General features: G+C 32.6%; 2 protein-coding genes and 2 pseudogenes across 2 annotated transcripts; 2 read left to right on the top strand and 2 right to left on the bottom strand.

Annotated features, from left to right (window-relative positions):
- Positions 1-2,686: 2,686 nt before the first annotated feature.
- On the top strand, positions 2,687-6,598 carry LOC120160124 (annotated as a pseudogene).
- On the bottom strand, positions 5,410-6,351 carry LOC120160578. The gene is made up of 2 exons (XM_039170964.1): positions 6,250-6,351; positions 5,410-5,910 (listed from the first exon to the last, which is right to left on the bottom strand). Exons 1-2 carry the CDS (start codon positions 6,349-6,351, stop codon positions 5,410-5,412), a joined length of 603 nt encoding a protein of 200 aa, XP_039026895.1.
- Positions 6,599-7,121: 523 nt separating the features above from the next.
- LOC120160120 (SH3 domain-containing protein 2-like) lies at positions 7,122-10,231 on the top strand. Its single transcript, XM_039170560.1, has 10 exons — positions 7,122-7,313; positions 7,854-7,976; positions 8,052-8,121; positions 8,220-8,371; positions 8,587-8,688; positions 8,985-9,185; positions 9,345-9,407; positions 9,539-9,691; positions 9,778-9,852; positions 9,976-10,231. The coding sequence occupies exons 1-10, from the start codon at positions 7,254-7,256 to the stop codon at positions 10,090-10,092; spliced, it is 1,116 nt and encodes a 371-aa protein (XP_039026491.1). The 5' UTR covers positions 7,122-7,253; the 3' UTR covers positions 10,093-10,231.
- Positions 10,232-12,332: 2,101 nt separating this feature from the next.
- On the bottom strand, positions 12,333-15,723 carry LOC120160121 (annotated as a pseudogene).
- Positions 15,724-16,073: the final 350 nt, after the last annotated feature.

Raw genomic sequence — 16,073 nt, 5'->3', positions numbered from 1 at the left:
CACTGAAATAAATTCAATATTTAATCTTATGATTTATAAGAAATGTTCAACCTGCATTCTATTCAAAATTAATAAATAATATGAAAATTGAGTTATATATATATATATATAATTTGAATTATTCAAAACATAAATTAACTTTTTAATTTTTGTATATGATATTAAACAACCCTAATTGGTGTTCCAATATCTAGACATGTGTAATATAAATTAGGGATTACACAATATTTTTTCCTTACATTTTAGTACTTTTTTTCAACTTAAATTATGAAACTATTTTGTCACAATATGCTCTAAATTTCGTAACTTTTCTTATATTTAGTTATTTTAATGATCTAAAATTTTAAGATTGTGTCATGCAACATATCAAAATAATAAAAGAAATCAAGTTTAGAGATTGATGTAAACAAAAAAAATATAAGGACCAAGTTAACAAAATTTAGTAAGTTCAAAAAAATTGAATCGATTTACGTGATCAAAACCAAACAAAAATTTAAGTTTAGTGATGATTTTGAGAGGAAAAAATAGTTGGGCGACCAAAACAAAACCGTGAAATAAGTTGAATGGCTAAATATGTAATTCACCCTTTCTATTTCTAACGGAGTTAATGATTTAGGGCAAACAAGGTAAAGATTTAAACTTTAGGGGGTAAAATGTCCTGAAAAATACTTTAGGGGGCAACTTGGTATAAATGACATATGTTAGGGGGCAACTTGGTATAAATGACATATGTTAGGGGGCAATGATACATTTATAATTATATAATTATACGTGGAGTCATTTAGAATTTAAATTTTTATAAATTAAATTAATGATACTCATCGTTAGTGGTGCTAATCGATACTCGTTAAGCATGACAGACTCATTAGTATAGAATAATTATGTTTTGTCGTTATTTATTACTTCATTCGAATTATATCATACAATTAGAGTTAATTGCATAATACATCCTAAAATTATAATTATATTTTCAAATTGGTTCCTAAATTTTAAATATTTCAATTTCATCCCTAAATCATGATTATCATTCTAAATTTATCCTCAAACTTGTGAACATTTTATGTTTATCCTCAAACTATATCCTTCATTCTAAATTAGTCCTCAAACTTTTTCAACATTTCAATTTCATTCCAAATTATTTGTATATACTAATCACATTCAATTTTAATAAAATCATTAGGTCAAGTTATATTATTATATGTTTGAAAAAAAACAACGTTTAGGTTAAACTGTTGTTAAAACTAATTACATATTTGGATGAATTTGGGAATAAAATTGAATGATTTAAAAGTTTGCGGACCAATTTAGAATGAGGATCATAGTTTGAGGATGAAATTAGAATGTTCAAAAGTTTAAGGACTAATTTATAATGAGTATTATAGTTTGAGGATGAAATTGAAATAATCAAAGGTTTAAGGACCAATTTAGAATGAGAATCATATTTTAGAGACCAATTTAAAATGAGGATCATAGTTCTTGAACATATGATATAATTAACTCATATAATTAACATTATAAAAATCAACAATTTATTATAATTCAAATGTCATGATAAAAATTTAGTTACTATTTTTAGGGTCTGTTTGGTAATTCTTTTTAAAAGCACTTTTTAGCTTTAAAAAAAATCGTTTTGATCTCAAAATCAATGTCAAATAGGTAAAAAAGAAAAAAAAATTACGATGCAAATGTTGGTTTTCAAACCAACCGCAAAAGTTATGATTTCTAGCTTTTTTATTTTCAACTTTAATTTTGGAAGCAAATTATAATTTTACCCTTACTAATACATGGATTATACTCAATCATGTATTTACATTTTATTTTAATAATTTAATACTAACATCCTTAGAAAAATAATTTATTACTTAATAATTTATTTTAATTACTTAAAAGTAAATAAAATTCATGGTTTATATATTAAAATATTAATGGTGAGTTATTATAAAATATATTTTTATTATAATTATATTTTTTTGTATTTTTATATTTTTAATTTAGAACACAATGTTCATAATAGACATTTTATATTTTCAAACTCATTTTTAACAACAATCTCAAATAGTTAAATTTTAAATTACACTTTTGTACAACATTTTTAAAAGTTTGTTTCTACAACACTTTTTAAATTCATTTTTCAAAAGCTACATACCAAACTGACCTTTAGTCTCCTTAGTTTGGAAAAGTTTTCTTTTAGTCCCAAAGTAAATTGCAATTCAATCTCAAACTCCAATAAAGATTTTATAAATTTGTTCCTGAAAATGTCAACTCAATTAGAATTTTAACAGATGATTGATAAAAGAAAAAAAAAACAATTTCAACAATGTTAATGATGAAATTGAATGTTTTTATGTTTGGGTGAAAAATTATAAGTTTATTCATTTAATAATTGAGAACCAACTTGAACAATTCCTTATAATAGAGGCACATGGAAGGTAATTTTACATTTTCTTTAATATTTTTTCCAATTATTTTAGGAGTGATTGAAAATGAAAATAAAAAACTAGCGAGTATTGGGGTTTACATACTTGCAGCGAGTCAGCGTTGTCTTGTGCTCTAGGCAATTTCTTTTCTCGTAGTTTCTCCGATGCTATGAAAAAAAAATAGTTGCTTTGCTTCTATGTTTAACAAAATATATTTCTTTTTCTAATTCTATATTCAATTTATTCATCTCTCGTTTCAATCACTCTTTCGTTGCAATTGAAATGAATAATCAGTTGCAAAATCGTTGAATTCCTGTTCTTGAAATTTTGATCAGTTTTTTTTTCTCCTGTGGAAGAAATGCCGTCGAAGCGAAGAAAATAAAAAGTAAACGGAAAATCAAACAAAGAAACCAAAATGCGAATGCTTTGCGACGTTTGTGAGAGAGCCGCCGCCATCCTTTTCTGCGCCGCCGACGAGGCCGCTCTTTGCCGTTCCTGCGACGAAAAGGTCTCTTCATTTCCCCATACTATTGAATGTTAGTAATTAAACTATTCGTAGTGCGTATCTATACACATCTAGCGCCATAGTTTGATTTACTTGCAGTCTTTAATTTGCCATCAAACTATGTTTGTGTGTGTCTATATATATATATATATTAAAAGATATAGATCCTGTTACACAGTAATTAAAACACTTTTAATTTTACACTGATTTAGTATCAAGATGCACAATGAGGATCATATCCATCAATTTTACACTGCTCGATAATTCTATTATGTTTCGTTAATCTAAGTGGTTTTTCTATGTTGGGAAACGAAGAACTTCTTATTCTCAAGAATTCCTATATAATTTAAGCGAAACAATAATAACTTTTCCTATTCTTTTATTAATAGATTTATGTGATCGGAAAAAGAAAATAAAGAATCAATCTCAGTTGTCTATTTTCATTGTAAAACTAAATCTGTGAGTTTTAGGTTGTGTAAGTGGATTCTAACCCGTATTCCAAATGTATTGATTATATTCTTTTGATGTGCTTTCGAAATCAAATTTGAGCTTTGGAATTGAAATTAATGAAATCATCTCAAAAGTTATTATACTTTTAATTTTTTTAGCGGTAATTTGTTGGAGTTTTCAGGTTCACATGTGTAACAAGCTAGCGAGTAGACATGTGAGGGTTGGGTTAGCTAACCCCAGCGATGTCCCGAGTTGTGATATATGCGAAAATGCACCTGGTATGTATGATTTGACTGATATCTGTTTTTTTTTCTTACCTGATAGTATAACAATTGTGAAAACTTGTTAACTTTTGGAATTTTGTTCATTTGTTGGTTTTGTATGTAGCTTTCTTTTACTGTGAGGTAGATGGCAGTTCCCTTTGCCTGCAATGTGATATGATTGTACATGTTTGAGGCAAAAGGACCCATGGAAGATATCTCTTGTTGAGGCAGAGAGTTGAGGTTTGTCATTCTTTTGTAGACTGGTTTTTACTACTATAGTGGCATGGTGTCATCCCAGATCGGTTAAATCCTTGATCGCCTGTGCTCTTTATATTCAAGTTGTGCTTGTCAACTTACAATCATTTTTGTTTTAGTTTTGGTTGGATTTATGTTATTGTTGCATGTTTTCCTACCCAATGCCCGTAACAAAATTTGTCATGTGGTAGGCGTTCATGTCATGTCTCTGTCTTTGTGGTTTTTACTGTAGTTAATTGATTTTAGGTTGGATTGCTTGACATTTACCATTTCTGTATTGATAGAAAGTAGCCAAAGTTCTTTCCCTTTGCTGTAGTTTCCAGGGGATAAGCCTGTTCATTTGGAGGAACTCGGGTTGCAAACGGTTGATCCAATTGATGTAAGGAAGGATCAGAACCATAGACTCTCCCTTATTCCACCGCTTGATGGTAATGTTGATGGAGATGGAAAGGCGGGTAATGAATTGATTGATCTAAATGCCAAGCCCCAACGGATACATGGGCAAACTTCAACGAATCAGGTACCGGTGTTCAAAGTTTGGTCCTTTCTTTTGACTAGCTACATCGTTCTTAACCTTGAGTGTGAAGCAGAGTAGTCAGATGCTTTTTTGAAAACCGAATTAATTCTGTTACTGCCTTATATTTAAGGAGCAAGCCATGGATGTTTCAAGTAACAATAATCATGATTCTGCAAGCGTGGTCCCTGTTGGATCCTTCAAAGCAGAGCCTGACAAATGAGATAGTACGCCTATCATTCTCAGTTTATACTGTTCATTTCTTTAAAAAAGTTAAAAACGTTAGTTATTTTCTGTTTTATGTGCATTTCTTGATGCTTTTATATTATATATGCTCATTACATATTAGAATGCATGCGATCTAAAATTGATCGTGTGAAAATAATTAAGAGGGTTTGCCCCAGCAGGTCACTTTCTCTCAAATGACGGTGCCTTTTGCTTAAGGCACTTATTATTTTTCCCTTAGAGCTCATTCTGTTATGTTGATGAACTGTAATTGATTAATAGGAAACAATGAATGCGTGTCTGAAACAAGTCATTGCTTGTAGTTACATATTCTCGTCATATGAGGTGGGTTATTTTTTTGTCGCTTCAGGATCAGATTTGTTCTAAATGTCTGGAACGGTTAAATTGTGAACTATGAACTACAAACCGATATTACCTTCACTGTCGTTGAAACTGATGGAGTTAGCATGAAACTGTTACAGCTATTGTCTTGCAAATCGGAAAACACAGATGAGATTCTATGTTTTGGTTTTTCATACTTGTCTTCATGCAACTAAAACATGATACGGGTTACTACAATTTAAATTACAGAAAGTTGGAGACTATATTAAGAGAATCGATGGAACCTAGTAATAGAAACAGAAATTTCTCCTCTCTACAGGTTCAGAAAGTTCACTTAGGTGTTTAGATGACATTATTAAAAAGAAAAAGATCATGTTTTTCTGAGTAGAGCTTGAGCATTATGCAGTTCCTTGACTTTTTTTTCCGAAAAGAGAAACTTCAATTAGATTCCAATTGCATCAAGTAATACATGTTTTTTATACAATCTGGTTCATCATAGTAAAACCAGTAAGGGTTACTCCTTGATAGTGCCCAGGTTGCCAATGCATGGGCAACTCTATTAGCTCCCCTATTGAGGTACAAGACCTTAAAGCTCGGGTTGTTGGCGATGTACTCTTGAACCACGTTGAGCAGCAAACCGACGATGGAAATGTCCTCTCTTCTGTTAGCAAGGCGGTCCACAATGGAAATAGCATCTCCTTCGATAAGAACTTGTTGCCGTCCATTTTCAATGGCGAATCTAAACCTGTGAATAAAAGCCAACGCTTCAGTTGATTCCGAGGTGTTCGGGGGATTGAGTTTGCGTGCAACCCTACCTATAACCATACCATGCTGGTCACGCGCGATCACCCCAATGGCTGCGTCATTTGAGTTTGCAATAAACGCCCCATCCACGTTGATTTTGATGATGTAGGGGGGGGGATACCATGCAGTTCCTGACTTGTACAATCACATAAGAATTTCTAGGTTTTTGCCTTTGGATATAAGCTTTGCTAATATCCTCGAGGGTTGCTAATATCCTCGAGGGCAGTTGTGTCCAATGAAAGTGACCTTCATGCATGATAAGAACAGCTTAATAACATTTGAACACAAATCATGGTAACATGTTGATTGCGATCTTTATTTACATATCTAAACATAAGTATAGGGATGTCATCATGTTGATTGGAGTGTACTTTTCAATCACTAACCTTCCATCCATTACAACAGTTTTACATCTTAAGTTTGTTGGGCAATCCTGTTTGAGATTTTCCTATAATATTTGAGTAATAATCTTACTTTTTTGGATGCAGATATTGGTGGATGGATTCTCAGTTCTGACAACTGTGTATTTACTGGGTTTAAGGGCTTGTGGTAATTGTCAGATATGTCCTTCTCCATGGTTTAATGATTCTTGGGCTCCTATTTCATGGAGGAAAAAAAATAGGAGTACTTTTGAAGATAAAAGTTTAGCATGTAGCAGAGTATGAAGGTGTGTGACAACCGTAGTTTATTTATATACTGGCTTGTGAATGCCATTAAAATGGTTAGAATGAGAAGCTGATAATTGAGTTGTGTTTGTTTTGCATCATAATGGCGGAACTTGGTGATAGAGGTTAGTTGGCAAATTAAAATTTTAATTTTTTTTAAAGGGTTTAGTTTACATTTTTTTCCCAAATCCGCCACTGCTAACCTATCTAGAAAACATTGTAAGATGATCTTACATTTTATAACCCTGCCATCAACTACCTACAGTATGGTCATGTCCCACTTCAAGGAGGCTTGGTTACATCTGAACAAGACACACTGTAAATCTACTACTAATGCTATATAATCGTGCAGTTGTTCAATGAGTCACATTCAGCTTATCACCATTATTATAGTATTTTCATCGCTAAAATAATATAAACATCACATTTTGTTTTTAAGAAGAAACAGACAATAACGATTTTAAGGGTCAATTCAATTAAATTATTTATTAATCAAAAGGGATCATTTTGTGATAAATTGATAATATGAAATGATCATAACATATCTTTTCAAACATTAGTGAATAAAGTAAACACTTGTTAATACTTTAGTAACCAACTGCGTACTTTAACCATGAAAAATACTAACCAACTAAATAAATAAAGGTCAAATTAAATATATGAAAAAAAGGCTCCTTGAAGAATCCGAATAAAAGAAAATTCTCCAAATCACACGCACTATTCGAGTTCGACGATTTGAATTATCTTTCTCTATATCTTGCTTCGTTTTCAGCTCTTTGAATCCATTGTAAGATCTCTATTTTTGTCGTTTTAATGGAGGCAATCAGAAAACAAGCCTCCCGGTTTAGGGAACAAGTCGCCCGCCAACAACAGGTTCTCCCTCTTTCTTAACTTTGTTTAGATCCGATTTTAAGTTTGTTTTATCAGCTTAATCCATGATCTATCTCTAAATTTTCACTAGTTTTGTTTTTTTTCTCTATTTGATTTGCCTGTTAGTATGGGTGATTTCGATTATGCGCTCGTTCGATTTTAACTAATTTTTGGATCTATTTCCGTGTGGCTTCGCGCGTTTATGATGCCTGAATCGGTTCAGAAGAATTTGGAAATAATTAACCGTTATGCGAACGTGAAATGAAAAATGATTAGTTATGGAAGTTATTTTATCAGCTTAATTGAAAATTTAAAATTAGATTATGGAATTCGAATCTATGTTTTCCCCCAATGTTGAATGATGAAAATGAATGTAAAATATTGAAAATCTTAATTTATGTTGAATACAATTAGAAACCTTCCCGTATGTTCTTTATTTGTTTATTGCTATCTATAAGCAACTTAACGTGTTGTGATCCAAATGCTCGACTATTGTATAAGTTTCGCTAACACAGACGGTTATTTTGCCAAATGTTATTTCAGGCTGTCCTCAAACAGTTTGTTGGCGGCGGTTTTGGAGGTTCAGACACCGTAGTTACTGATGAAGCGGAACTTAAACAACATCAGAGACTTGAGAAGCTTTATATCTCAACGCGCACGGCCAAGGTTGTTTAGTTTTTCTGTCATCAACTTTTGTCTCTTTTTCCATTTTCATTCACGTTGGTTGGTTTTGTTTTTCAGCATTTTCAAAGGGATATTGTCCGTGGTGTAGAAGGATATATTGTTACTGGGTCAAAACAAGTTGAAATAGGTATTATGTCAATGAAGCATTTGTTAACACAGAAATTCCACTTTGAATTTAATGGACTTGGTATCATAGTTTTATTATGTAATTTTTTTTTCCTGAAGGAACAAAATTGTCTGAGGATGGCAAGAAATATGGTTCTGAAAACACCTGTACCAGTGGCAATACGTTGTCAAAAGCTGCATTAAGCTTTGGACGTGCTCGTGCTCAAATGGAGAAGGAACGTGGGAATCTGTTGAAGTCTCTTGGAACACAGGTTTCTTTACGGTTTTTGTTAGTGAAACATAAAATCCTTGAAATTTAGGTTTCTAAGTTCTTGAATCCATAGAAGCAGACTCATGTCTAGCGTGCCTTTTGATAACCTATGCATGGATTCTTCGCTTCGGCATCTGTAGACTTTTTAACCTTATCCCTGATTATTATCAGCAATATGATCATTTGAGTTATGTTTTGACTTATTTGATCTGTTAGGTTGCTGAGCCACTAAGAGCAATGGTAATGGGAGCTCCTTTGGAGGATGCAAGACATCTTACTCAGCGATATGACAGAATGCGACAAGAAGCCGAATCACAGGTTTTATAGGCTATTGCTGTCTTATGCATTGGATGTCTGCTTGCATTAATTTCTGAGGAAACTCTACTGATTCATGCATATATAGTTCCAAACAATTAGGTTCATGACGTGAGGCTTGAAGCCCACTAATCAATTGTGAAGACAGTGTTTCATTATAGAGAGTTGTCAAGAGTTATATTCCTTTTGTTTTCTCTAGAGATTTGTTAAGATATGCACTTTGTGATTTATGATTTTTCGAAGCTTAAACTTACGAAGTTGATTATGCTATAAATTTACATCCTTTTGGACCTAGACAGACAATAGAAGTCTCCAAACGCCAAGCGAGAGCGAGGGAAATGCCGGTAACTCATGAGACTGTCATGAAATTGGAAGTCGTGGAAAACAAACTGCAAGAGCTAAAGTCAAACATGTCAACATTGGGACAAGAAGCTGCTTCAGCAATGGCCGCTGTTGAAGTTCAACAACAGAGGTTGACACTTCAGAGACTTATCGCTATGGTAATGGAAATTTCCGTTTATATAAACTTAATTCTATTTTGCATGCTGTAGGAACTTAATTTTGAACATTTAACTTCCAAGTAGTTCTCAGTATATACATTCTTAAACTCTTTTACCATAGTCCTTACTGGATAACCTCATTTTATCTTTGGTCTGAAGGTTGAAGCCGAACGTACATATCATCAACGAGCCCTTCAGATACTTGAGCTGCTTGAAAGTGAGGTACGCACCTTTTGCTACCAAGTCATTTTTCTCGACATCCTTTCAGTGCAACAAAAGTATAATATTATGACCGACATGATTTCCAAATTACAATATTATGACCGACATGATTTTCCCCATTTTCCTGATAGATGATATCCGAGCGACAACGAATTGAAGCACCACCTGCTCCAAGTGTGGCAGACAACATGCCTCCGCCTCCCTCGTATGAGGAAGTTAATGGAGTTTATGCATCTCAAACACATAGTGAATCAACAGACGCCATGGGATACTTTTTAGGCGAGGTTTGTAAATTGGTACCATTGGCACACTTGGATTACCAAGTTATCGTAATCTGTAAGTTGACATAGTAATTGATGTATTATTGCAGGTTATGTATCCGTATAACCGGGAATCTGACACAGAACTGAATCTTTCAGCTGGAGACTATGTAGTTGTGCGGAAGGTTTAACCATGACTTCTATATTCATAAATCTCTTAACTTGTTGTTTCACCTGTTTCAGTCGGTCTATTCAGTAAACCAACATTTTTACTCACCCGGGTTCACTTTCGATATACTCTTTGGCAGGTGACAAACAATGGGTGGGCAGAAGGAGAATGCAAGGGCAAAGCAGGTTGGTTCCCTTTCACATACATAGAAAAAAGGGAACGTGTTCTTGCGAGTAAAGTTGCAGAAGTTTTTTAACACTTCACCTTTGTTTGTTTGGCGTCTGAGAAAAAGAAAATATGATTTTGTGTTGTGTATGCAGTAGCTTTTGCTTATTGTGCTATTAATTTAGGGTAAACTACAGATTTAGTACCTAAACTATCAGTTTTGATTTGTTTTACTACCTAAACATTCAATTTTTTGAAAACCATACCTAAAGTTTAGTTTTTGTTTCATTTTTAGTACCAAAACTTAAGTGTTAAAAAATTGAAAGTTTAGGTACCAAAACACGTTTAGTACCTAAACCATACTTAAGTTTTGAAAAAAATATGAAAGTTGAGGTACTAAAATATATCAAAATTGATGGTTTAGGTACTAAACGCATTAAGTTTTTAATAACGGGTATTAAAATGAAACAAAAACTAAACGTTAGGTATGATTTAAAAAAAATGAAAGTTTAGGTACTAAACAAACCAAAACTGATAGTTTAGATACTAAAAGCATGATTTACCCTATAATTTATGATAGAAGAGTTCTTGTTGCCCTTTGCCCTATTTTTATGTGATATATATATAGAATAAATGCTGTAAGTAATTTCCCCCTCTTTAATATTTTTTTTTCATCAATATGTGAATTCATTTTAGATTTTTATTTGTTTATTTTCTTTGAGACATGGTTTTATGCTTCGTTTTGTGTATGTAAAGTGTTAATGTTAGAATTGTGCTATCTGCTCTGTTTATAATTTGTTGTGTATAAATTGACCATAAATTCATGTGGTGTTTTATGTATGAAATTAAATCTAAAATGGGTAAAGTATGCAAATGGTTTCCAACTATAAGATATTGTTTTATTAAATATGTCGACTATTAAAAGTTACAAAATGGTCCCATGATTATAGAGAGTTATTTTGTTGAATCTTTCGACTATTAAAAGTTACAAAATGATCATCTGACAATTCATTATGTTCCAAACTCGTCATTTTTCATTAAAAAATTAACAGTCGTCTGAGCTTGACGTTAACATTATGAGTAATATATGATAGTCGTTTGAGATAATGAGATCAGATTTTATCATATATCAATCGACAAGTTAACATCCAACTCAGAGTGTCATTAATTTTTTAACGAAAAAGATGAGTTTGGAACGTAATGAATATTTAGGTGATCATTTTATAACTTTTAATAGTCGATGGACTCAACAAAATAAGTTTTTACAATCGGAAATCATTTTTATAACTTTTAATAGTTAAAAGACTCAATAAAGTAATATTTTATAATTAGGGGATCATTTGTGTACTTTATTTGATCTAAATTTGAGTTTTATACCTTGGAACAATTATAAATTATTTCCTTTTAAAGTGGAAACTTCCAGCATCAATATTTAAATTCAATAAGTTTTTATATTATCAACTAATTAAATAGTTTAAACAATAAAGTAGTTATTAAAATTCTTGGTTGGTATTTTAAACATGTTCAAAGCTACCTCCAAGTTTGCCATCGTCCCGCAACCAAACTCTGATCATCGCCTTTCACCCACCTCGATCGTCATTCACTAGAAAACCACTAGAAGTCATGTGGTCCTCTCTATCTCCGACCACTGCTGCAATCACCCAATTTTGTGACAATAGTTGGAGGATTGAAATTAGAGTTTTGCAAGATTTTGGGATTTTTTTAATTTAAAAAAATGGGGTTTTTTATAAAAATAATAAGTTTTAAGTGTTTTTCTAATTGAAGTTTTATATGACTGACAAGTGTCATTTAAAGAAATTTTTTTTGCCGATGGTTAACGTTCGAACACCTAAAATTGTAACAATAAAAACATTAGATACCTATTTTTAACAAAAAAAAATCTTTAGGCATCAAAAATCAAATTAAAATATAATTTAGTTACTAAAAAGTGAATTAAGCCCTAAGAAATCATACCATTGAAATGAATAAATAAGAAAACTCTCTCGGCCAACCCAATCCGTGATGTCGGACAACTCATTCCCCCTCCCACTAAACAAAAATAAAAATTATATATAAAATATGGTTTACAACAAACACTAAAAACAACTTCAGAATGGTCTCAAAGGATAACAAAATAGTGAATGAAATAAACACTGTCCCATAATTACATTAAACTATCGTCTATTATTGCTTTGACTCCACGTTTTTCTTCAAGTACATTAAAGTGGTTTGAAAATTCTGGCCATACACCTACTGAAAATATGCCTGTATCCAAGGACGAAAGCATGATTTTACGTAAGAGATGACGAACTTATAAAATTTTAGGGAGAGAGGAGACCTCCTAAATCTCAGCAAGTCTTGAGAATCGAATCAAGTCGGCTCAATGTTTTTTGTGCGTTGGGATCATTTTTGTCAACCTACAATGGCCAAACGAATGCATATAATGAAAGTAATGCAGAATTCAGATATGAATACAACACATCCAATAACCCAGATGGTTGGTATGTACCTTGACTTTCAACATGCAAGAAAAATCATAGAAAGAACCATAGACATCGGCCATTGTTTTTGTTCGATCAATGACTTTTGCAGTCAGACCTGGAAACAATACCCAGTTGAATCGAACATTAAACCAAAATAAATAAGCCTTATAACAGATTACTTGTATACATAGTCCATGGACCGAAACTTTAAGATGTAAAATTGATTGATCAAATATTGACATAAAAGGAGCAAAGAACCAAGTTCGGAAGATTTTAGGATTCTTGTTATGAAAGCACGTTTAAAGAGATCTTTTGAACCCTTTTTAGTTTCCATGCCTCAAATTTGATCGCCAAAGAACACAATTCCAGAGACTATAACCTTACCGCACCTCATTTTCACAACACCTCGGAAGACTTTAATGTTGTTGTAACACAAGGCTAGTGTTCCGATAGCCATGATCTAGTAAAAACAAGACACAATAAATTAGACACAAAAACTTGAGTTGATGTATTACACTTGCAGAAGATTAAGAATGGCATGCAACTCAAATGATATAAAAGAATGGAACATGAAACTCTCTCCAACCAGAGGGATGGCACAAAATCTAAAAATCGAAGGGTCACGTAATGCAGACATATACTCCAGGCAATCATCAACATGTAGTAAAGCATTAGTGACCATGTCGTTTAAGCACTGCACTGCCTTGACTGAATTTTCCTCATATTTCAGGTCCTGCGGATGAATATAACTCATACACACAGGGAAGTTACTCGAATGAAATTCAGTTGCAGCATATACCTCTAGCTTAATGACATATTTACTCCAAATCTTGCGAGGCCAGAACATGCGTGACTTTGGTATCTCATTGATATCCTCAAGATAGTCTCGGATAATATTTGTTTTCTGTCATTTCGTTAGATCCAAAACACATAATTTTAGAATCAAATCTTCAAACAAACGTCAAAATCCAGCCATGAAATATGTTGGTTCGTTTATATATCAGAGAGCAAATACCTGAAGAAATAAACCCATTGAATTGGAGAGTGATTCTGGAGCCAAATCTTCTGATCCGTATGCATGGAAAAGCTTGGACAAACCTAATCCAACAAGTCCAGCTACGTAGTGACAATATTCATAATAGTCGTCAACTGTTTCAACCTGCAATAAAAAACAGGAGTTCCTGGATTTACATACAAGAGAATACCAATTTATTATAAGGCGTTTTACATAGTGTGCAGCTTTAGTGGCTAAGTTTGAGTAATCAGTTTTAATACATAGCATGAATCAAATCTTGCAGAGATTAACCACAGTATTTGATACTTCATTCATACATCCGGATAATAGTACGAAGGCTTAACTGACAATTTGGTAACTAAACTATATCATTTTTCCAATCTTGGCAACTTTTTTCTTTTTCATAAGTGAAACCTAAACTTTAGCCAGAAGTGCCTAATATAAAGTACGAATAGGCAGTGCTAAGTAACTCATGATCAGAATATGAAAATATCCGCTGGTAAGACTTCATTAAGACCTATTCCACTTTTTAGATAGATCTCATTTAAGGGAAAACCGTGAATTTTGTTAACCGAAATAGAACTGAGTCTTTCGTTCTGACCCCTCAACAGGAAACTTCATAAGGATAATACATGCGTAACAAACCTCCTTGCAAATAAATTTTGCCATCCCTGCACCCATTCTTAGTGTAATGTCCTCAATTGCCTCCTGATAACTACAAAAATCAATAGAGAACTATTGCATAATCGATAAGCAAAACCAATTTGAAACATGCATTTAAGATAACATAGACTACAAAAAAGATGAAAGATTAGCATAAACAAAGAAAGAACAAGTAAAACAGTGATAGTAATCCCTTTTCTAGTTCCAGAAAAGCAGCAGACACAAGATGAAACTGATCCATGAGAACTTTGTATTCCTTTGTACCGCCTGAAATGAAAGAAAGTTATATAGGTGAAAAAACAAGATTCTATTTTGGTATGAAAAAGTTTGTGTTGCTTCAACTCTTCATTTTTCTTATACTACCCATGTTTGATATCTGTATTTGACACGTAGTTGAATACAGGTATGGGGATAAGGTCCTCTTAAGAACTCTCCTAATACATGGAAATTTTAATAAAAGTTGACTATACTCATTTCGAACACATACGGATGTCCTATACTCGCAATCTAGTCCGGGTACATAGCTAAAATCTCCAACAATGATATGAACCAATTGAAATCCTGGTTATGTTGCTCCAAGTATTCATTTTGCTTAAAGTACTCGTGTCTACGTATTTGTAGGACTGAAGGAATATGACCTTCTATGAACTTTCCAAATAAATGGAAATATTCAGAAGAAAAAAAATAAACATAAAGACTCAAACATATGCACAATCGAGCTCAAATAACATAGTATAATGCTATTTTTCTCCTATTTCTAGACTAGATTAAAGAGACAACCCTCTATATTAAGGAGGCAAAATATCAAGAAGCTCACAAGAAAAGTGCCAATCGGGATTATATATGTGACGTTAAAAATCCATAAGAATTGGACCTTTAACATCAGTTGCAACGCTAGTGTCATCCTCTGCAAGAAAAAAAAAATGTGCCGATCAATAGCATGAATATATCGACTTAAAGAAACTAACCAAAATCTTGTTTTTATACTTAATTGACAACTTCAAAAGGAATTGAAGTGGATCAAGATTCATATGCATAATATCACTATAATTTGCAAGCAAACAATCATGTAACAAATTCAATAATCAATATCTATATATATGATGGGGAAATATGAGATTAAGGGAACAAACCAACAGTATCAAGAGCTCGAAGAACCAAATAAAATACGCAGACCTGCAAAACCATCAAACCAAAATGGTGTATTTGAGATTAGAAAATCAAAGCATTGTGATTTTTTTCTTTTTTGAACAAGAATTATAAATCTAACTTAAAATTCATTCACACATCATATAAAATTCAAAGGATTTTATAAGCTAGATTTGCTTACTGCATTCCTAAGCTAGGCTGGGGGTGGAGCTGTTGAATAACAAGAGCGAAACTGCGAGAAACTTTGTGAAACATGGAGAAACAAAAACCCCAGTGAGGGTCCGATGGGATCTGCTTCTCGGCCTGTCTGGCAGCCATTTTCAGTTTCAACAATGGATAAAAATCATCTGGGTGTTTCATCAGTGCTCCTAAGCTCCCCATTCTGCAAATCAAACACTTGAGAAGAAAAGAAAATTGTGTGTATTATTATTGGAAGCAGAGAGTTTTGAGGATCGAGGGGGAATTTTTGTCCTATGCATTGGATTCTTGTATTTGATATTTCACTGCCATACAAAAGAACATAAAATTCAATTAGCTGTATTGGATTTTTTTAGTATAATTGTTTTGGTGGGATTGACAACCATAGTAAATTATACAATTTTCAATCTTTTATTGGGATAAAACACACAATTCTTCATTTATAAGACGTCTTTTTAAGATATTAGTTCGATCGAAATTTAGGTGGATTAATCAAATAATGATAATAACAAAAGAAAACAATGGTCAATGGTTATAAATAACGGGTTACAAATTTGAATAAAA

This window comes from Hibiscus syriacus, unplaced genomic scaffold (assembly GCF_006381635.1).
Source record: "Hibiscus syriacus cultivar Baekdansim isolate YM2019G1 unplaced genomic scaffold, ASM638163v2 tig00111392_pilon, whole genome shotgun sequence".
NCBI lineage: Eukaryota > Viridiplantae > Streptophyta > Magnoliopsida > Malvales > Malvaceae > Hibiscus > Hibiscus syriacus.
This window is presented reverse-complemented; position numbering and strand designations above follow the sequence as displayed.